The sequence below is a fragment of the Lissotriton vulgaris genome, chromosome 7, assembly GCF_964263255.1.
Source record: "Lissotriton vulgaris chromosome 7, aLisVul1.2, whole genome shotgun sequence".
In the NCBI taxonomy this organism is placed as follows: domain Eukaryota; kingdom Metazoa; phylum Chordata; class Amphibia; order Caudata; family Salamandridae; genus Lissotriton; species Lissotriton vulgaris.
The window spans coordinates 682,223,258-682,247,238 of record NC_141695.1 but is presented as its reverse complement, the minus strand read 5'-3'; the positions used below and the strand labels follow the sequence as shown (position 1 = coordinate 682,247,238).

General features: G+C 48.3%; 1 protein-coding gene across 1 annotated transcript in view; it reads left to right on the top strand.

Moving 5' to 3' along the window:
* The window catches only part of CRLF3 (cytokine receptor like factor 3), a 281,392-nt gene that overhangs the window by 177,057 nt on the left and 80,354 nt on the right, over window positions 1–23,981 (top strand). The window contains exons 2-3 of the mRNA XM_086930883.1: window positions 10,675–10,882; window positions 15,658–15,745. Coding sequence (XP_086787009.1) covers window positions 10,675–10,882; window positions 15,658–15,745 — 296 coding nt within the window. The remainder of the gene's footprint in view (window positions 1–10,674; window positions 10,883–15,657; window positions 15,746–23,981) is intronic.

Sequence of the window (23,981 nt, the reverse complement as noted above, 5' to 3'; positions counted from 1 at the left end):
TCCTCTATGTGAGCTGCAGAATGCAGCACACACAAACAGAGGAAAGAATGAGGAGAAATGAAAAAACGTCTCGTTACACCTCTGCTGGGGAGGTGTCCATTTCTGGAGCTAACCCAGGTTTACTTGATTTTGTAAATATGGAGCAGCATCAAAATCCATGGGTGTTGCAAGAGAACCCGACGCAAAGCCCATGGAATACTTCCTTGACACAGAGTAAGGCAAAGCAGCGACTTGCGCTGCTATGTCTTACTCCATATCTGTGAGGCCATGCAGGGTGACTTTACACTGCCTCATAGGTATGGTTGAGACGCTTGCACCACCGGAGTGTCAAAAAAGTGAAGCTCTGGCGATGCAAGCCTCTCATAAATAAGCCCCAAAATATTCAGTACGTTTTTTAGGTCTTTCACCATCAGGTATCTTCATATAAAATAATGAGCAGCGGAATGAAAAATACGTTTAAAAAGCTGTTACTCAGTGGGAAATGCACTGTAGTACATTATGAAACCTCTATTAGTTAATGCACTACAGAGGGCTATGTGTAACCAGGGAGCCACAGAATTAAATCTTGATTGGTGCAGCGGATAATAGTGATGTGTATTTCTAGTGCTACAAAGTCACAGCCTATGACAGTCCGCACTGTGAATATGTAAACCATTATTTCATATTTGCATTACACACAGTTTAAGCTAGAGTGCTGTAAAACATGCACATAGTTTTACAATAAAATAGTGCTTCCAAAATGTAGGTATTTAGTAATACTAGTGCATAAGCAATGCAATTTCTTTTTTAGGTCGAGGACCTAAAGGCTGCGCTTGCGCAGTCGGGGGTCGGAGATTTAATGTCTCTTAGTGTGCTGTTTAACCCGCCTCCCTGCCCTGTCTCTCCTCCATTGGCTGGCTTCCTAAACAGAGGCCAGCAATTGGAGGAGAGATGCGTCACTCCAATTTAGCCCAGTCTTTTTCGGATTAGGGGGCGTAAGTTTTGCTGTTCTTTAGACAGTGATATCATGTGTCACTCAAAACAGCAAAACCACACCCGCGATTCAGAAAAATTCGGAAGCCTGCGGCCACCATTTTTCTTTTCCCCGCAGTGAAGGTGAGCCTCGAGCCTCTGCCTCTGCCCCCGTTTGTGCCGTTTTTAGTGCTCCTGCACCCCTGTTTGTGCCGTTGTTCGTGCCACCGGATTACAGGCCGGTCCCTACTTGCCTGGGCTGCGGCTGACGTGCGACGTGCGATGTGCGGTGACGGAGGTGACTCGCCCTGACAGACGCAGCAGCAGGCAGAGACGGAGCTCGACGGCCATGGCAGCTACAGCAGCAGTATCTCCTCCAGTGCCCCCGCTTTCTCGGCCAGGCCTGGAGAGCGTAAAGGGGCAGCCTTTTGATGTAGGGCCACGGTATACCGACTTGCACTACATCGGTGAAGGAGCATACGGCATGGTGGCGAGCGCCCTGGGGTTGAGGTCAGAGGGTGTAGCTGGGTTTGGCAAGAGAGTGGCACTGGGGACATTTGTTATGGTTTGAAAGGGCAGTGGCGGCGTACATATTGTGAGTTCCTCGGGTTAGAGTGGCAATGAGTGCAGAGTGGGTTTTACAACATTGTGTTTTGAGTGGGAGGTAGAAGAAGAGGGCGGGAGGAAGAGAGAACCCTTGATGGTCTGGGTGGGTCAGCAACTTGTGAGGGATAGGACGTGGGATAGAAGGTGGGGTTTGAAGGAGGAGGGTTTCAGTGTAGAGGAGTTTATCGTGAGAGAAAGGGGAGGGGTCATTTCTCTGTTAAGTGCCTCTTCGGGGTGTGGCAAGATGGGGTTAATCAGTGGCTCCGTTTTGTTGACTTTGCAGTACACATAATACCGTTCCCGTCACTGTACTGTTGGTACAGTGTTTTGTAACTGATGGCTGCAGTTTTTGGGGGATGGACTGTGTACACCACGTGTGTTTACTTTTGATGCTTGTTGATCTGCATTGGAAGAGGGATACATTGTGAGCCCTATTATACAACCCATTTCATTTGCCTCTGTAATCATTATTTACATCTGGTAACATTTCTGCGTTTAATCATTGACATCGTATTAACTTGCCCCAGGCCTCTCATACACCTCGCTGGCTAACATTATTGCTGCGGATGCTGCTGCATACCGAGGTCAAGGGCGCTTTACCTCAACAAGAAAGGATAGCATCGAGTATTGAGTATTTCTTTCACTCTACTGTGATTTTTTCTTTTCATTTTTTTTTTATTGCTTTGTATGTCGAAGATACTGGATTTGGGCCTTGTACCCCCCTGAACAAAGTTCCTAAGAATTAATTTGTACTGGTGGGTGCGCAAGGATCACGTTTTGGTAGAGATGGCATTGTCCCGATAGCGTCAGAGATGATATTGGCACCGCACTGAGTGTAAGTGTGGACCGTTTTTTTTTGGTTCAGTGCAAATTCGTAACCGCCGGTGTTCTGTTCGCATTGGTATCGAAGAAACACACCGAGCCGTAAATGCTTTCTTAACTTTGAAGCCGAAGAGAATGTAGTTTTTCAATGACACAATGTGTCATGTTTTACGCCGGAAAGAATGCATGCGAGTGCTGAGGAGTAAGCTTTGGTGCTGAGCATTAGTGTTGTTTCGTTGTCATACACGGAGCATGGGCGCTCAATCTTTCACCGAGTGATGGGACCAATGCCCCACTCCATGTTTTAGATCGAGATTGTATGTGCTGTTACTGTCAAGACTAATGTTATTCCATTCTCTATAGAGGGAAAGGGAGGCGAGGCAGCAGCCGATAAGGATATAGTATACTTTTCATCAGACCGTGCTATACATATACGTGTCCACTCATCCCCATGGTATAGCTGCTCATTTTTCTGTTTGTTTCGTTTTTAATCCGATAAAGCATGATGCGGTGTATTTCTACTTATAATGAAATGTAAGTGATTCATCCAGTGACTGTATATTCCTTGAAGGGAAGCGATAAAAACAAGTGCACTCTGCGTGACAATGTGGCGCGTGCACACGTGTGATGTGGGTGGTGTACGTGAGCAGAGTGATGCGGGGGTAAGTGTCCCGGAACTAGGTGAATAAGACAGTGTTTGTGCAGGTGGTGGTGATGCTCGCATGCACGTCGATGACATGTCGTGGTTACTTCTTGCAGGATTTTGATTCTCCTCTGGGACGAATACCCAACTCCTCAGGGACGCCAGGGTAGGGTTTAACACAATGCAGCACTCCCAAACTCGTCTCGTAAATGTTTCATGTTTGTGTGGAGATCATTTTAATAATTCAGCTGCGTTATGCTCTTTACGTAAGTGTTTGCAGCCGGTGGAGGCTGACAGGCCGGCCAGGCAGGGGCTGCCGCCGACCCTACAGGATATGTGTCTGTGAATATAACTTTATAAGAGATGTACGGCGGGGGTAGAAGTGAGAGGCAGAGCCCGTAGCCCCTCCCGTGAAATTAATCGGACACAGTTGCGGGGGCTAATGACCCCACGTACCTTTGCTGGCACCAGAACACAGACACTAGCCGAGGCTGCCCGGCAATCACGGCTGCCCTACTTTTGCGCTGAGTGATTCTGCGCTTTTTCAGTTACCACTTTCGACTGTCCCCTTCTCTGCCGATAGCTGAACACAGATAGATGGACTACATGTAAACATATCCACATAAAATAACTTACTTTAGTACTCTCTGCCCTCTACAACCGTGTAGAGTGCTGTGTGCTGTAGAGTGCTGTGTGCTGTAGAGTGCTGTGTGCTGTAGAGTGCTGTGTGCTGTAGAGTGCTGTGTGCTGTAGAGTGCTGTGAAGTGCGGTGTGCTGCTGTGTGCTGTGTGCTGTTGAGTGCAGAGTGCTGTGTGCTGTTGAGTGCAGAGTGCTGTGTGCTGTTGAGTGCAGAGTGCTGTGTGCTGTTGAGTGTGTCTGTGTGAGGGTGGCTCTGTGTAGGGTGTAGCTATTGGCATTGTAAATGACAATGCCATTTATTTAACGATTAAGCTATTGGCAATGTAAATGACAATGCCATTGATGATTTAAAAAAAAAGAAATGTCATGAGCAATGCCAATAGCTCTACCTTTAATGATGCAGAGACCATTGCATTGTAAATGCTTGTTTACATAAATGTCCCATCAACATCTTTTTAGGGGTACTATGGGCTGTGTAAATGCAGTTAACATTAAAAGCAAGCACTTCACAGCCCAGTTGTTAACTGTTTTTTGTTAACTCTTTGCACTACCACTCAAAAAACAAATCTTTGTCATCACAAAGCTTGGAGTGATTTGAACAATTTAAGCCAGAACCTGCTCCCAAGCCCTCTTTACACTTGCCGATTGACTGAAAGGCACATTTGCACTCCGTTCAGGCAAGCAGGCACCCTTGCACAAAAGCTTTTCACACCACAAAACCCTCAATTGATGAAACTTCAGCTGATAAGGATCTAAATTTGCCATTGCAGGACTGCTGTCTTATTCCAAAACAAAATCAAACGTTTTTGATTGCAGGCACAATTGAACCTGGGGAATGCGCAACCCCCTTCCCAGGTCTCCATGGCCCCTCTGGGGGTCGCGCCCCACAGATTGAAGACTCTGATCTAGAGTTTTATCCTTAATAAATGTAAACAATACAATTTTTGTTCAAATCTTGTTTCCCTTTATTTCTTCCCTAGTTTTACCAGACCAGATGACTTTTATACTGGTGCAGCTTGCACTTAAAATACAAAGGAAATGTGTGTACTTGTGTATCAGATTAATTCTGAACTGCATGTGAGTGCATTAGTGCTGGATGCTGGAAAAGCTTTTGGTTTACTGAAAATGCCTTTGCTGTGCAGAGTACTGAATGTTATGGCCATGGGGTCGAATTTCCTAAATCCCATCAGACTGTTCCACGCCTCTACTAGTGCTAGAATCTGTTAATATGTTAATATTCAGTTTAGATTTTTCTGCAGCAGAGAGCAAAAATGTGTATGGGAGTTAACGTTGAAAGCAGAACTTTACCGTGCCCTCAATTACCCATGATTTAAACATTTATTTTTATTTATTTGAAAAGTTTTATGTAGCGCGAACTAGACCCATGCTGATATCGGAGCGCTTTATAAGATGAGTAAACAATGACATATACAAAAATTAAGCATGGTAAAGGTACATACATTGATGAAACGTAGCCACTTACATTATGTGACTGAAAGGTTTTGTGCTGGTTCATGAAACACACCCAAAGTTATTAGCAATCCAAAAATCATCAGAAAGATTGAATGCTCAAAAACACCAACCACTTTATTCTCAGTAGTATGTCAATAAGTATATGTTTTAGAACTTCATGCTACCTATGAGTAGCGAAAGTATAGGGGCTTTGTAAACATGATTGATTTAGTAAATCAGAACTTACAATAACCAAAATAATACATACAATTGTCTCATACATCGAAATAGATACAGCAATTCTTTTTTTGTTCTCCAACATTTCTTTGTTTTTTATCACAAGTGTTTATAAATTGGGTTTCGGGTTGGCAGAGGTATGCACTCTGTCCAAGCAGGAGCCACAATCCTATGCAGGGTAAGTGTAGTACACACTAAGTTTGCTTATGCTCACCATCTGGTAGCTTGGCACCAAGCAGTCAGGCTAAACTAAAGAGGAAATGTGTAAAGTATGTGTGTACCCACAGTAACACAGTAAAAACACCACAAAAGTACTCCACACCAGTTTAACAATATTGTCAATATTTAAGGTAGTTAAGGCTTTCACGCTCTGGGATGATGCGGTGCATAGAGGAGGTTATGCGTCAGTTGCTACTCCTGAAGACAACACAGCATCGATGACGCGTCGATGTCAAGACTACGATGTGTCGATTCTGTGGCTTCGATGTTGAACCTCGTGGCTGCAGGCATTTCATCCATTTTAAGCCATGCAGGATTGTGTCGGAGTTGGAACGGTGCATCACGAACTTCGGTGAGGTGATGTCCTGTCCGGAAATCAAGCAGTGGCGGTTCTTTACAGGCGCAGCGGCAAAGTCAGGGCTCCGTTGTAAGTGAGGTTGTTGCGTTGCATCACGCACTCTGCGAGTGGGGACCACAGCTTTGGTGCAGGCAGGGGCAATGCTTCAATTTCGCAGGGATGGAGTCGATTTGTTGGTTTCTTATTTGTAGCACCAAAAACTCACTTCCAAGGGCCCTGGGCTGGATTAGGCACCACTTGGCAGAGCAGGATTCACAGCAGAGGAACCCAGGTACTGGTAGTAAGATTCAGGCGAAGTCTTTGTTGTCCCTGAGACTTCAGCAATATAAGGCAAGCTCAATCAAGCCCTTGGAGAAACTTTAGATGCAGGATGTAGAGAGTAAAGCCCTGGCCTCTTACTCCCGGTCAAGAAGCAGCAGGCAGCATTCCAGCACAGTAAAGCAAGCAAGCAACAAAGTGGCAGCCCCTCCTGGCAGCACAACAGCTCTTCTTCCTGGCAGAATGTGCTCAGTCTAGAAGTGTTCTGAGTATGTGGTGCCAGAGGTCCAGTACTTATACCTATTATGGCTTTTAAGGTAGGAAAACTTCAAAGAAAGTTATTTTTATTGCACAGGACACTGCCCTTCCTGGATCCAGACACACTACAGCAGAGGTATTCAAACGTTTTGATGCCGAGACCCCCTTGTAAAACCTTTTTAGGCTTAAGGACCCCCTTGCAACAAAAGTTTCTAGAAACTGGTACTCCTCATCATCAACAACTATCGACAACCATAAATGCGCCTGTTAGACCTCATCACATTCATCCAACATTCATCCACCCACACTTTCACACATCCATCCATCCATCCTTCATTCATCCACCCTTTCATCCTTCCATCCATCCATCCTTCATCCATCCACCCTTTCATCCTTCCATCCATACATACATCAACCCTTCATCCAGCCACCCTTTCATCCTTACATCCATCGTTTACCCATCCACCCTTCCATCCATCCATCCATCATTCATCCATCCACCTTTTCACACATCCATCAATCATTCATCCATACAACCTTTTATCCATCCATTCACCCATCCTTCATCCATCCACCCTTCCATCCATACATCCATCCACCCTTTCACCCTTCCATCCATACATCCATCCTTCATCCATCCACCCTTCCATCCTTCCATCCATACATACATCCACCCTTCATCCAGCCACCCTTTCATCCTTACATCCATCGTTTACCCATCCACCCTTCCATCCATCCATCCATCATTCATCCATCCACCTTTTCACACATCCATCAATCATTCATCCATACAACCTTTTATCCATCCATACATCCATCCTTCATCCATCCACCCTTTCACCCTTCCATCCATACATCGATCCTTAATCCATCCACCCTTTCATCCTTCCATCCATACATCATTCATCCATGCAACCTTTTATCCATCCATACATCCATCCTTAATCCTTCCTTCCATCCATACATCCATCCTTCATCTATCCACCCTTTTATCTATCCATTCACCCATCATTCATCCACCCACGTTTTCCACACATCCATCCATCATTCATCCATGCAACCTTTTATCCATCCATACATCCATCCTTCACCCATCTACCGTTTCATCCTTCCTTCCGTCCGTCCATCCATCCACTCTTTCATCCATCCATCCATCCATCCACTCATCATTCATCCACCCATCTTTTCACATATCCATCCATCCTTCATCCAGCCACCGGTTCATCCTTACATCCATACATTCACCCTTCATCCATCCATCGTTTCATCCATTTATTCACCCATCATTCATCCACCCACCTTTTCACACATCCATCCATCATGATCCATGCAACCTTTTATCCATCCATACATCCATCCTTCATCCATCCACCCTTTCATCCATACATCCATCCTTCATCCACCCACCCTTTCATCCATCCATCCACCATTCATCCACCCACCTTTTCACACATCCATCCATCATTATCCATGCAACCTTTTATCCATCCATACATCCATCCACCCTTTCATCCATTCATCCACCCACCTTTTCTGTGCCTGTCTCATGGGGGGAGGGGAGGGGGGTCAGTATCTCTCTGCGTCTTCTTCCTCTCTCATGGGAGGGCATCTCTGTGCCTCCTGCTGGGGGCGGACAGGCTGTAACAACATCTCACCTGAAGAACAGACTCAAAGGCACATTTCTCCTGCCAGGCGCCAGGTATGAGGGTTCGTGCTTTAAGCTTTGCAGGCTGGACCCACAGCTCCAGGCGCGCAACGTCCATTGAACTCAAAGGGCTCCCCCAGCCACCCTCCCCTGCCCCCATCCCTTCCTCTCCTCGTGTATATAAGCCGGGCAACACCTTCAGGGACACACACAAAGCCGCTCCCCAGTACTTCACACGTCTTTAAAAGACCTTTTACTGGTTAATAAGGCTTTGTTGTTTTTCACCCCTCGGTGTGAATTAGGCCTCCGCCGTGAGCACCGTCAATCAGCCCTACACCATCTAAGGCACTGACACTCTGCGACCCCCTTCCCAGGACTCCACGACCCCCCTGGGGGTCGCGCCCCACAGATTGAAGACCCTTGCACGACAGGGAAATATGCAGCTCTTTGTGTGGAGACAGACACAACCCTATTTAGATGCAAGCGTCCGCTCCTCCACCACTCTAGCTCAGTAATGCTCATCAACCTGATGATGGGCCATCGGGGTATGCAGGATACATCTCAGCTCCCTTTGTGTGTGACTGTCTAGAGTGAATACACAAAGCCTAGCTGTTCTCCAATGCAGATGTGTATTCTAGTGACTCCGTGGCACAGAATAAAACTGCCAACTTTCTAAAAATTTTATAAACAACAGTGATACATGCCTGGATTATTCAGAAACACTCATTCTAACACCACCAAGTCAAATCAGCCTATTACTTTGGTCTGGTGTACAACTGTTACCACGGATTTTTTACAACGGATTCCATGACCACGGATTTTTTACAACGCAGGTCATGTTACAACGGATCCTTTTACAACGCTATTCACTACAACGCAGGTACTATTACAACGCAATACCATTACATCGTAAGTATAATTATAGGTAAGTTTATCTTTTTGGGGGTTTTGGGGTACAGGGGTATTTTTAGGTTTTAGGGCTGGGTTTGGGTTTTGGGGTACAGGGGTATTTTTAGGTTTAAGGGCTGGGTTTGGGTTTTGGGGTACAGGGGTATTTTTAGGTTTTAGGGCTGGGTTTGGGTTTTGGGGTACAGGGGTATTTTTAGGTTTTAGGGCTGGGTTTGGGTTTTGGGGTACAGGGGTATTTTTAGGTTTTAGGGCTGGGTTTTGGGGCACAGGGGTATTTTTAGGTTTAAGGGCTGGGTTTGGGTTTTGGGGTACAGGGGTATTTTTAGGTTTTAGGACTGGGTTTGGGTTTTGGGGTACAGGGGTATTTTTAGGTTTTAGGGCTGGGTTTGGGTTTTGGGGTACAGGGGTATTTTTAGGTTTTAGGGCTGGGTTTGGGTTTTGGGGTACAGGGTTTTTTTTAGGTTTAAGGGCTGGGTTTGGGTTTTGGGGTAGAGGGGTATTTTTAGGTTTTAGGGCTGGGGCTGGGGTTGGGTTTTGGGGTACAGGGTTATTTTTAATATATATTTACAATTTAAAAAATTAAAATTAATTGTATTGATATGTTTTATTTTTTTAATAATAAATAATTTAAATTAATAATACATTAATAATTATTTACATTAAATATTAATTGTATTTACTTACCTGTAATTATACTTACGATGTAATGGTATTGCGTTGTAATAGTACCTGCGTTGTAGTGAATAGCGTTGTAAAGGGATCCGTTGTAACATGACCTGCGTTGTAATAGATCCGTGGTCATGGTATGCGTTGTAAAAGGACGCGTTGTAACGTCATATATCCCTTTGGTCTGTGTGTTTATTTCACATTCAATTCAACAAATATTCACTTAGTGTGGTTTTGTAATATGTCCTACAAAACAACTATTCTCTTATTCAAAGAAGACCTTTTTTGAGAAAATTAACAGGTGTGTTAAAACGATCTAGCGTGTTCAGCAAAGGTACAGAACAGTGATAAATCAATAACGAATCGACATAAAGGAAAACTAATATGACAATAAAGTGAAATAACCACTAATGAGGGCTTAAATACATTCACAACAGTGCACACATGAATTGAGCAAACATAGTTCAGTGCATAAGAGACCTTATAGAGGTCATTTTTAACCAACATAACAATACCAGTCTTGCAGGATTACGAAACCAGGGGTGATAATCACAGTTGATCAAAATGTTATCACACGACCCCGCCAGAGTAGATATCAAGGATCCTCAGGACGAAATGAGGAAAATATAGCAATCCTACCTGCTCACACCTTCAGCTGAGGGTGGCAAGAAATATTATAATTAATCTGTTTCTAAATCTGCTTATATTCATAATAGGGCAAACGTAATATTAATTACATTTTACTGCATAGTACTGTATGAGTATTAAGTACTTATAAGTAAAAGTATAACTACATATTATTTGTTCTACTGGTAATATACACAGTAAACCTGCAGTACGGTCTAGATGCTTAAAACTTTGGGTAAGGTGGGATAAAAGAAGGATGTTAGAATTGTTGGATTACAACAAAGCTGGGTTTTTTACTTGGCATGGCAATTATGCAGTTTGATTGAATCTATATACCTTGTTTGACATTACAGTCAAACTTATTCCCATCATTTTTTTATTTAGATAAAAGAAAGTGCATCTCAAACGAGAGATGTCCTTAAGCAGCACTTCCAGGACTTGAAAGGGGCACTGACAAAGTTGTTGGATGACAGATTGGTGACCTTGCTGCAGGAAGTGGATGTGATTGAACAACAGAACATCAAGCCCCTGGATGATTGCCAGAAGCTAATAGAACATGGAGTCAGTACGGCCGAGAACCTTGTCAGTGAAGGTAACAAGAATTAGGATACACTGAAAGCTCTTAAGCTGCAGGGCTTTAATTGTTTGGATTCCTGCACTCTGTCAATTTCAAATATTCTTCAAGACCACAAATGTGCTCTCTTTAAATTCTGGTTGCATATCTTTCATTTGTTGTCTTTCATTTGGTTCATTATTTTTATTCTCAGTCTTTTGCTAGTAGAATCTACATCTTCCCCTCCTCTTTCTCGCTTTCTTTTATTTAATTTTTTTCCACATACTCTGCATCTGAGCGGATTCCTTCTAGCTGGATTCTACAACTATCCAAGTACTCGGTTGTGAGAAATTGGGTTGTTGGTTGACCGGGGTGTTACTCCTTCTGAAGTGCCAGCCATGATCCCTGTCAACGTGAACCATAAACAGGTACAAAATTAAGCTGTGCTTAACCCACTGGTAGCTTGCCACAAAAGCAGTCCGGTTGACTTGAGGCAAAGTATAAAGTATTTATGCAGCACACAAATAGTAATAACGTGAAATACACAACAACAGAAAAAACAACCCACACCAATTTATAGAAATAGAGTAAAATGGTATAAATTGTTTGACACCAAACCAACAAAAATTGAATCAGTAAAAACCTAAAGTTCCACTCGCATATATCTGGTTGTGCGAGACTGGGTGAAAGTTACAAATCCATGCCAACCGCGATGGAGCATGGGCCGGATACAGGGACCAGATTATTCTCGTTGAAATGGTTATCTTCTAAATTCCAGCACAAAGAGTTCTGTTTACTGTCGAGGAGCCGCAAGGAACAGGGAGACCATTGCAACTGGCCGTCGCTATAGATCCTGTCGGGTCTTGCGGACAGTTGATGCTGTAGCACAGTGCAGCTTTCACATCACTGGCAATCACTGCAGCGTGAAGAGTCGGATTCACCGGAACTGAGTGTTGGCGGTCGACATGGGCAGCAAGTTCTTGGCGGCGAATGTGCCACTTTGCGGTCGCGAAGAGCCCAAAACTTCAGGTTTCTTTTTTCTTCTTTCTGGAGGAGCTCAACTGATGCCACACCAAGGGTCCAGGACCTGGGAGGCATCTCTTGGGGATCAGGTACTCACTCCAGCAGACGCCATCAGGGCTCAGGCAGGTCCCATTGCAGTTCCAGGTGCAGCAGATCAGCTGGGCAGTTGCAGAGAGGTCTCTGGAGCTTGTTGTGTCCCCATAGTGGATAGTGTCACCAGAACAGGAGGTCAGACAGCTTACCCTTGCAGTCACTTTAGCCTATGATAAAGGGTGCAGGTCCAGTCTTCCTTCTCAGCAAGCAAGGCAGGGCGTCCTTCTTCTAATAGATCCACAGTACCAGGAGTGTATTGAAGAGTGGGTCTGAGGGTGCCGTTTTTATACTGGGTGCCCCTTTGAAGTAAGAGAAGCTTATGAAGTTTTTACATTATAGAGGTGTCTGGAATTTCCTACCTCCCTGCCCTGGTCCTTGTCTACCTGGAGGCACAATAAGCTAGTATGAAGTCCTTTGTGAATGTGTTGGCCCAGTGCCTTTGAAGTGAAAGTTTGGTAGGTGACCTCTCTGTCCACTCTCACCCCTCCCCCATGAAGCCAGGAAAGCCCTTCCTGCCAACATGCAGACTCTCTATTTGGGAGGAATAACTACACCTAGTTGTGTGAACCAGGAACAGACTGCGGGCACCAAATGGTCAAGACAAGAAAATGCCAAGCTTCTAAAGGCTGCATTTTCAGAATTGTGACTTAAAATCTGACTTTACCATTAAACAGGGTTTTAAATTACAATTTCTCAGACACCAAACATGACATTCCAACCTGCTCCCACACAAAAGTTATCACTTATTAAATGTAATAAGTCAACCTTATGTTATCCTATAGGAGAGTTAGACTTTACAGTCGTGGAAAACAATTGTAATAGTTTTTCACTATCAGGACATGTAAAAGTACTTGCCTAATATCTTAAATACAAAACACCCTGCCTATGGGCTGTTTAGTGCCTACCCTAGGGGTGACTTACATGTGTTAAAAAGCAAGATTTAGGGATGGCTAGAGGTTCATTTTGCCAGGCCGAAATGGCTGTTTAAAACTGTACGCACAGAATGCAATTTCAGGCCTGGAACATGTTTAAAAAGGCTACTTAAATGGGTGGCACAACAAGTGCTACAGGTTAACTAGTATCATTTAATTTACAGGCCCTGGGTACATGTAGTGCAACTTTACTAGGGACGTAAAAGTACATTAAATGTGGAAATTAGGTATAAGTGCATTTCACCATGTTTAAAGGAGAGAGCATAAGCACTTTTGCAATTGTTAGCATTGGTAAAGTACACAGTCTTAAAAACCAACATAAACGAGTTCAGAAAAGGGTTGAAGGCAACAAAAGTTTGAGGTGACCCTGCAGAGAGGGCCAGGTTACAACATCAATGGCCGCATTGTCTGGATTAATGCCCTCAGATCATAACTTGCCTTATACCGTGCCAAAACTATGAAGATGGCTAGAGAACCTGCTTTACCTCCATGGATCTCCACCCTGGATTCCTGCTGTGTGAACATCTTCACATATAATTGAGTGAGGATTCCCTCTTTCGTAGCTGTTGCTCAAATTGTGTTGACTTTGTCTTTCAAGAACTCCAGATAGTCTGATTTCCTCCTGCGGGCCCCAAGTTACTTGAGGGGGAGCTCTGAAGTACATATGCAATTTACTTTACTTTATTTTATTTTATTAACTGTACAATTAATTAAAATCATTACAGTAAAAGTGCTCAGCATATGGAGGCTAAAACAGATAAATAAAAACTGTTGTTTGTAACAGAAGTTCAAAACATATTTTGATAAAAGATACATATCAATTACATTCTGTTTAAACACAGAGCGCCACTGGTTCCACATGGTTGCGGCGATAATGGGCCAAACTCTGTAGGGCGTACACTGATTATCTAGACATGCGAGACCTCCAGTCTGTTTCAACTTTGATATTCTTAAACGTGCCATAGAAATATGGGATTTAATCACTAGAAATCAAGAAGTTACTACATTCTCCTCACCCCACTGATCGGTAACCTAGATTGTTCTACGGGAATTGTTAGGGATGATTTCGCTAAATGGTTGGAAGGTGGGTACAGGATGCTAGGAGAGTTCTTCCAGGTCATTGACATCCAACCCTTTAATCATTATTATAAACAAGCACATTAATTGAGCGAAACGGACCACATGCCCTATTTCCAGTTACAACACTGTGCCCCGTTTCCAGAGAATAAAATGCCAGCAACCAAGTCCTTGACAGCCTGGGAGCAGCTACGCTGGTCCCAAAGGTCTCATATCTAGTATCTATGGCATCCTTGCAGAAGTTGGCCCGACACTGAATGGACTTAAATGAGTAAATAGAACCAAATCTTATCTTGGGTCCCCCGGTTCTGTGACAGCAAAAACTCTGGTCTATCACAATGTAGTGCTTCCCATCAAGGCGTGAGAGCATCCCCTGGTGCACAGCTCGTAGATATTTCTGGCTATCCCAGAGTTCCTCCAAAATTCACTCCAAAAACAATATTAGACTTATTACGAATTTATTTCATTCATACGTTTTTTCAAAAGTTCATATTTCATTTGCAATTGTTTTCTTTAGGATTGTAATCACTTTAAATCCATTAGTCCAATGCATTTCGGTCATTGTCGACCTTCATCAGGGACAATCAGCTGAAACAAGGTATGATAATGCACGTATCAATCGTCAATCAAATCTCAATAACATAATCATTATATAGTTTTCAAAAACCTTATAAGCCGACATTGTGACATTGTGTTCAAACTCGTGTTCATGCGTGATTGCCTCAGTGCATATGTGTTACGTAACGTGAATATCACAAAAATAATAATAATAATCCCAACTAGGCACTCCCATGTGCTCATGTTCAAAAGTTCTTCAATAATGCACAACTGAAAAATAAGATGAGAGCAAACGGTGCGCTTTACATGAAACTCTTTTTTAAGTATTAGTTATAGTTTATAAGAACACGATATGCTCACAGTAATATTGACTTACATATCAGACGAAAAACGTCTTTCGCAATCTTCATTTCCCCATTCCAAATGTTGCCGGCATTAGCAAAAGCGTCTAATCAATAGCATTGCTTTTCTTAACATTAGTGTCAACTCGAATAAGATGATAGACTCTGATTAGCTCGTATCCCGGTCACATGATCGGAAAACTGGCCAATGAGTGGGCAGCTATATTCACGCTGATCAATGAGACACTTGCTCTGTGCACAATAAAGTTTTCTGCGTTTCAAGTCCTAGAATAAAGATTATCACGCTGGCTTATAGATTAATTAAATGAAAAGATAAATGAAAAAATAAATGAAAATAAACAAACAAAACAATCTGAATGATAACTTGCATACTAAACCAGAAAGATGTCCAAACATCCATTCACATAGGCAAGGCTGAAGCACCTAGGTGCTTTATCATGTTCCAAAAAGAATGTCTTTACAGTTCAAAAATAGACATGTGTCTTTAAAGATAGCATGTAAATTCAGTGCGATCATTAAGCCCGAATGGCTTATGGGAGTTCAGTAGGTACATCCAATTATTTTCCCTTTGGAGGAGAAAACGATTATTATCACGTCCTTCTATCTTTTCAATTATTTCCAGAATCAAAAATTGCAATTACGACACGTTGTGTTTCTCTTCTGTGTCCACTGTTAACCCAGAAAGATTATGGACTTTCATGACATTTTCCTAACCGTGTGGTATTTTTTCAGGGCAGATTTTTATGGTCTGTGCATGTGTTTTTTTCAGGAGAGATTGCGGTACGCAGTGGTGTGGGAGAGAAGAAAGAGCAGCTATGCAGTTTTACACAAAAAGCCTTACACATACAGCTGGACAGGTAAGTGTTGTGCCACTGTTTTATAAGCGTGCAAGTCTTGATAATCGTATTTATAATTCATAACACAATCTGTGTACAGATGTGATATGTAATCAGAAACAGGTCCAGCTTTAGGACAGTGCAACCTTTGGTGGGGGGGCGCCGTCTTTAAAAGAACGTATGGGTCTAAAATCATGTGAACTTCCTTGTGCATCCAGCAGTTTTCAAGCAACAATAAAAATAGCAAGATAACTGGCGATTAATGTTGCTGTTGGTGAGATATTGGGATTTTATCTAGTGGCAGTTGTTACTCATCATGAAGTAGCAGAGGGATAATGTGCCTGCTGCAAAGAACGTATACCAAGCAGATCACAAACCTGAGTGTGAGTGAACTATGTCAGCGAGGGGCTATGGAGAGGTGAGGGGCACTGTTGGATAGTGGTAATGAAGCAATTCTCAGAGAGGGAGTGTTAAAAAATGCTTTTGCACCTGGCGCCACCATCACTAAAGCCGACCCTGACCAAAAACAGCGTGTCACGGCATGTGGTCTGATCTACTCTACTAAGCTGAAGAAAATAGTGCTTGTTGGACAGGCCTCGTGAAGGGGCCGCTCCCTCCCCCGCATGATAAGGCCCGAGCACCGGCCCTACCGGTGTCACCAGAAGAACCACCCCGGCAATCCACAGAAGCAACCCACAGCCCGCTCCAACGGGACGCCTGCCCCCGAACACCCCGACATCGGCCGGCCCGGGCCGTCATCAGCAGCATTGCCCCGGCCAGCCGCCATCTTGGACACTGCACCACGAGGCCGCGTGGCCTCAGCTCGACCCCAGCCCTGGGCCTGGCCAGGCCCCGACATCGAGGCACCACCATCCACCCAGGAGGTGAAGAGACCACTTGGCAGGTCAATGGGAGAAGAGAGTGTCGATGGCTCTCCCCCGCCAGGTGCCGATCACTCCCAGCCTCCCCGGGCGCTGGCTCCACCCCCCTGCTGGGTGTCTGGACTCCCTCATCCCGGACCTCCCGACCTCCAAGTGCGAAGGTCCGGACATCAAAGGGCACCAGACCTATAACTGGGGCAGCTCCAGAGCAGGAAGGCAGTTGTATCCTGGAGTCGAGAGACACCTAGAAGAACTCCTCCTTGACGGACTGCTGGCGCTGCCGCAGCCCTGCCTTGTGAATCATCGTTCCTGCCTGCTGGCGCTGCTGCGGCCCTCTGCAACATACACCATCGTCGGGACCTGCTGGCGCTGCCGCGGCCCATCGTGAACCATCGCTCCTGCCTGCTGGCGTTGCCGCGGCCCTCTGCAACCTACACCTTCGTCGGGACCTGCTGGCACTGCCGCGGCCCATCCTCGTGAACCATCGCTCCTGCCTGCTGGCGCTGCCGCGGCCCTCTGCAACCTACACCTTCGTCGGGACCTGCTGGCGCTGCCGCTGCCCATCCTTGTGTGAACCATCGCCTTTGCCTGCTGGCGCTGCCGCGGCCCTTCTCAAGTGACACTATCATCCTAGCCTGCCGGCGCTGCTGCGGCCCGACCTTCCAGGACTCCGAGCTCGAGGATTGTGAGCTTTCCATCTTACCACCTCCGTACCGGACCCGTACCAAGACTGTCCCGCTACCCTTTTCCCCTCAGAGACTAGAATTGAGAGGACCCTCGTGTCCCGACCTCACTGTATCGCTGATCACCTCGCTTCAAGAATCCTATATAAAGAGTGTTGACCTCATCCTTGTGTGGTGTCCATCTGTGGGGGGGGGGGGGGGGGGGGGGGAGTTACTTGTCTGTACGATCGCTGGAGACGGCCCTCACCGAAGGCCTCTCCCCCTGTCCTCGGCCGACCCTCCAGGTCCCCGTCTAACATTGGTGGCCAGCGGCGGGATCCGAACCAACGCGTAATCGTACAGAGAGTAACTCACCCCACGACTCAACCACAATGACAACAAAAGAGAGCGGAGCCACAGAAAAATTCCAGATGGAGAAACTAGAAGAGTACAACCACAGAGAGCTAAAGCAATTTTGCATAGAACTAGGCATTGCTACCACAGGATTGAGCACGAAGGAAGACTTCAAAAAGGCCCTAGAATCTTGGGCGGAGACGGGTACGGCCGTACCCCAAAACCAAAACCTTGAGGCGCCGGAAACAAACACCCCTCCGACAGAAGGAAGGAGATCGGGTCTCTCCCTGGAGGAGATCCGAGAACGAGAGAAAAGCAGACTCCATGAATTAGAGCTGGCACGGCTTCGGTCTGACGGAGAACTGAAATTGGCGGAACAAAAGATAACATTGGAACACTTGCGGCTCCGAGAGGAGCGGGAAGAGAAACAAAGGCAGAGGGAATTAGAAGAGAAAAAACTGGCATACGAACATGAGTGCAATCTAGCAGAAATAGAGCTTCGGAAACAAAATAAAGATCTCAGGGTGCCCGAGCGCCCGAACACTCCTGGCACTACAGACCCAAAAGTCCACATCCCCAAGGATGTCGTCAGAGAATATTATCGGAACGACATATCCAGCAGTGGTTCAAAGCCTACGAGATAGCCATGACCTCCCACCGGATTTCTCGAAGTGACTGGGGAGCCGGGTTATGGGGGAGGTTCGTCAACGAATGGCGCGACGCCCTGCTGCAACTCCCGGACCATCAGATGACCTCCTACGACCACATGAAGGCCGCCCTCCTCACTCGATATGGACGCACGCCCGAGATGTACCGCCAGCGGTTCCGCGACTGCAAACGGATCCCGGGTACAACTTGGGTGGAGTATGTGAACTTTTTCAGCAGAGCATTCGAGGGATGGATCAAGGGCAGCCAAGTAACCACCTACGAACAACTCTTTAACCTCATTGTGTGGGAGCACCTCTCCAACAATTGCTTCGTCGAGCTCAGGCAGCACCTCCTCGACAGTAAACTGACCGAACCTCGGCAACTCGCCGCCGAAGCTGACCGATGGGAAAGCACTCGAGTTGCCCGAAGCGGGCCCAGTGAGCCAAACCGAACCAACCAAGGTCCCCATCGCCCCCGAGGAGGAGGAGGCCAGGGTCAGGGCAGAGACGCCGTCCCAGCGGCTCCCGCCAGCAACTCCCCGCCCCCGGCCGGTAGGGGAAACCCCCCGATGCGTCCAGGGTTCCGAGCCAACGTTACTTGCCACCGGTGCCAGCGGACCGGCCACTATGCCAACGACCCTAATTGCCCGAAGAACCAGAGTCCTATACCCCGCCAGGTCGCTGCCGCCGCCCTGGGAGAAGAGCAAGCCCCCGAAGATTATGAAGAATACGAACAGGAACAGCCCGAGTGGGAACCCGCCGCCATGTCCCTGGTTTGCCTAGGGGAAAGAGACATGATCCCGCGGGCTCCCCTACCCGCCAACACGAGAAAATACTGCCAGTGGGTGAACATAAATGGGCGCAAGGCCGAAGCCCTACGCGACACCGGGGCCAGTGTGACGGCAGTCCGCTGTCATCTGGTAACCCCGGAGCAGATCTTGCCAAACGTTCTTTGCCCCGTCCGATCAGCCGACAATTCAGAGAGCCTGTGTCGGATGGCCTGCGTCCCCTTCGAGTGGGGAGGAGTGTCCGGTATGCTGAAGGTGACTGTCCGCGATGATGCCCCAGTGGACTGCCTCCTGGGAAACGACCTCGAAAGTTCCCCCTGGGCAGCCGTCGAAAGAAGAGAGCACCTGGGGATGTTGGGCCTCCCTGAATGGGCCTGCATAACGACCCGGTCCATGACCGCCCGTGCCATCCCCAGTCCCGAAGAACCCGAATGGCCAGAACCTCCTCCCCCGATCGTCCCGGAGGGAGACGCCCTAAGTACCAATCCCCCAGAGCAAAACGAAGAAGGGTCCGCTCAGCTCCAGGACCTTCCAGAACTGGCCCAGTGGCGTCAAGAGGGTGGACCCACCCTGGAACAATTCCGGCAAGAACAGAAGACCTGTCCCTCCCTCGAGGGACTCCGACAGCAAGCCCTCGCCCAGAGCGCAGGAGACACCGCCGGGACCCACTGGATTTATTGGGACAATGACCTGCTCTACAGCGAGCAAAGAATTGCTGAGCTGGGGGCCAGCCGGGTGCTGGTGGTGCCCCTCCGCTTCAGGGACTTCCTGTTGAACTTAGCGCACGATGTCCCCCTTGCTGGACACCTGGGACAAGACAAAACATACAACCGCCTGGTAACACACTTTTACTGGCCCAAAATGCGAAATGATGTCTCCAACCACTGCCGGGCCTGCCCCACCTGCCAGGCCAGCGGGAAGAGCGGCCGAAAAATCAAAGCACCCTTGCAACCATTTCCCGTCGTCACCACCCCGTTCGAACGGGTGGGAAAAACATTGTGGGACCCCTGGACCCCCGGACAGCACAGGGGCACCGGTTCATCCTGGTCCTGGTGGACCACGCCACCCGCTATCCCGAGGCCATTCCTCTTCGGACCGTGACAGCCCCCGTGGTAGGCCGAGCCCTAATGGGGATCTTCTATCGAGTGGGCTTCCCCCGGGAAGTCGTCAGCGACAGGGGCACGAACTTTATCTCAAAGTACATGAGGTCTCTCTGGCAGCAGTGCGGGGTTACCTACCGGTTCACGACCCCCTATCACCCGCAAGGAAACGGACTGGTAGAGCGGTTTAACCGCACTCTCAAGGGAATGATCATGGGCCTGGAAGAACCCCTACGTCGCCAATGGGACGTGCTGCTCCCGTGCCTCCTCTTCGCCCATCGAGAAGTTCCCCAGAAATCCCTCGGCTTCAGCCCCTTCGAGCTCCTGTACGGACACCCCGTCCGGGGCCCCCTCAGCCTGGTCAAGGAAGGATGGGAGATGGCCCCCCAGAAGACCCCTCCGGACGTATATAAGTATCTCCTGACCCTCCGCAACCAGACCCGGCGATTCAGGGAACTCGCCAAAGCCAATCTTGAGGCCAGTCAGGAGGACATGAAGAAATGGTACGATCAACATGCCTCCTCCATTGAGTTCGAGCCCGGCCAGTAAGTATGGGTGATGTCTCCAGTCGAACCTTGTGCCCTGCAGGACAAATGGACAGGACCCTTCAAGGTGATCGAGCGCAAGGGCCCTGTCACCTACCTAATAGACATGGAGTCCCCCCGGAACCCCCTCCGGGTCCTCCACGCCAACAGACTCAAACCCCACTTCGTACGCTCTGAGCTCAGCCTACTGATGGCAACAGATAGTGGGACGGAAGAAGACTCCGAGCCCCTTCCTGACCTACTGAGGGCCCGTGAAAAAGATGGCTCAGTGGAAGGGGTCAGACTCTCCGACGCCTTGTCCCCGGAACAACGCCAAGACTGTCGGGCTCTCCTGCTGCAATTTGCGAACCTGTTCTCCCTCACCCCAGGGGTCACCCCCTGGTGCCTTCACGACGTGGACACTGGGGATAGTCCACCTATTCGACACGGGGCGTACCGAGTGCCGGATCGGGTGCGCACCTGCATCCAGGACGAAGTCTCTAAAATGCTGGCCCTAGGAGTGATCGAGCCATCCGACAGCCCCTGGGCCAGCCCAGTCGTACTGGTTCCCAAGGCTGCCGCCCCGGGCTTCGCCCCCGAGCTCCGATTCTGTGTAGACTATCGGGGCCTGAACGCTGTTACCCGAACCGACGCTCACCCCATCCCCCGGGCAGATGAACTGGTTGACCGCATGGGGGCGGCCCGCTATCTGAGCATCTTCGATCTGACAGCAGGCTACTGGCAGATCGGCCTTACCCCCAGAGCCCAAGAACGATCCGCCTTCTCTACCCCGGATGGCCACTACCATTTCAAAGTGATGCCATTCGGCATGAAAAACGCTCCAGCTACCTTCCAACGACTAGTGAACCAGGTATTGGCGGGCCTCGAAGAATTCAGCGCCGCCTACCTGGACGATATCGCTGTATACAGTCGTCACTGGGCGGACCACCTCCACCACCTCCGAGAATTCCTGCACGCCCTCCAGCAGGCCGGTCTCACCATCAAGGCCAGCAAATGTCAGATTGGCCAAGGGTCCGTGACCTATCTCGGACACCAAGTGGGGAGCGGTCTGGTGGCCCCCCTTCAGCTCAAGATCGCTGCCATCCAGTCCTGGCAACCCCCTGTCACCCAAACCGAGGTCCGAGCCTTCCTAGGGCTCACCGGATACTACCGGCGGTTTGTAAAGGATTATGGCAGCATTGTGGGGCCCCTCACAGAACTCACATCCAAGAAGAACCCCAAAACCGTCAACTGGACTCCGGACTGTCAAGCGGCCTTCGAGAAGTTGAAGGCCGCCATGTGCACCGCTCCCGTGCTCCAGGCCCCGACTACAGCCGGGAGTTCATCGTCCAGACGGACGCCTCAGATCATGGCGTTGGGGCAGTACTCTCTCAACTCAACGCCGAGGGAGTCGACCAGCCAGTGGCCTTCATCAGCCGATGCCTGCTGCCTCGAGAGCAGCGCTGGAGCACCATCGAGCGGGAGGCCTTCGCAGTGGTATGGGCCCTCAAGAAACTCCGGCCCTACCTCTTCGGTACCCACTTCAGGGTACAGACAGACCACCGACCCCTGCAATGGCTGATGCAGATGCGGGGGAGAACCCAAAACTGTTACGATGGTCCATCTCCTTGCAGGGGATGGACTTCTCATCAGCAGCATTGCCCCGGCCAGCCGCCATCTTGGACACTGCACCACGAGGCTGCGTGGCCTCGGCTCGACCCCAGCCCTGGGCCTGGCCAGGCCCCGACATCGAGGCACCACCATCCACCCAGGAGGTGAAGAGACCACTTGGCAGGTCAATGGGAGAAGAGAGTGTCGATGGCTCTCCCCCGCCAGGTGCCGATCACCCCCAGCCTCCCCGGGCGCTGGCTCCACCCCCCTGCTGGGTGTCTGGACTCCCTCATCCCGGACCTCCCGACCTCCAAGTGCGAGGGTCCGGACATCAAAGGGCGCCAGACCTATAACTGGGGCAACTCCAGAGCAGGAAAGCAGTTGTATCCTGGAGTCGAGAGACACCTAGAAGAACTCATCCTTGACGGACTGCTGGCGCTGCCGCAGCCCTGCCTTGTGAATCATCGTTCCTGCCTGCTGGCGCTGCCGCGGCCCTCTGCAACATACACCTTCGTCGGGACCTGCTGGCGCTGCCGCGGCCCATCCTCGTGAACCATGGCTCCTGCCTGCTGGCGTTGCCGCGGCCCTCTGCAACCTACACCTTCGTCGGGACCTGCTGGCGCTGCCGCGGCCCATCCTCGTGAACCATCGCTCCTGCCTGCTGGCGCTGCCGCGGCCCTCTGCAACCTACACCTTCGTCGGGACCTGCTGGCGCTGCCACGGCCCATCCTTGTGTGAACCATCGCCTTTGCCTGCTGGCGCTGCCGCGGCCCTTCTCAAGTGATACTATCATCCTAGCCTGCCGGCGCTGCCGCGGCCCGACCTTCCAGGACTCCGAGCTCGAGGATTGTGAGCTTTCCATCTTACCACCTCCGTACCGGACCAGTACCAAGACTGTCCCGCTACCCTTTTCCCCTCAGAGACTAGAATTGAGAGGACCCTCGTGTCCCGACCTCACTGTATCGCTGATAACCTCGCTTCAAGAATCATATATAAAGAGTGTTGACCTCATCCTTGTGTGGTGTCCATCTGTGGGGGTGGGGGAGTTACTTGTCTGTACGATCGCTGGAGACGGCCCTCACCGGAGGCCTCTCCCCCTGTGTTCGGCCGACCCTCCAGGTCCCTGTCTAACAGTGCTTGACTGCATTGTTTGCTGTGCAGGCGCTCTTCAATTCTTTGTTGCGGATGAAGGGGTGTACTGTTAGGGTGCACGTGTACGTTTTTCCAAGTTTGAAGAGTGACTTTGCCCCACTGTCATGTTTCAGTGGTTTGATGCATATACTCCCTTATCCCCAAGTGCATATTTACTTATTTTTCTCCTGAGCCATTCTCTCACTTCTTCCTAAATTACATTTTCATCCCAATTTGTAGGATTAATCCATTGATGGAATGTTTCCTTTCTCTGCTCTCTGCAGCAGAATGTAGTTCATATCAAGATTTTGTCAAGTATGGATTTAGTCCTCTAGAAATGACAAATGTCTTCTACAAATTGACTAGAGGTTATAAGTTCTATTCAATCTGCAAAATACATTTGATGCGCATCTATGAATGTAGAGGAGAAAACGTTTCCTGTGTGTATAACCAACAGACTATCTCCACTTTGGACTCTGTGACAAGTAAACAACACAGCCATCTATACTACTATTATAAAGAGAGAACTTGCACCTTTGGGCAAGGTAAACTCGAAAAC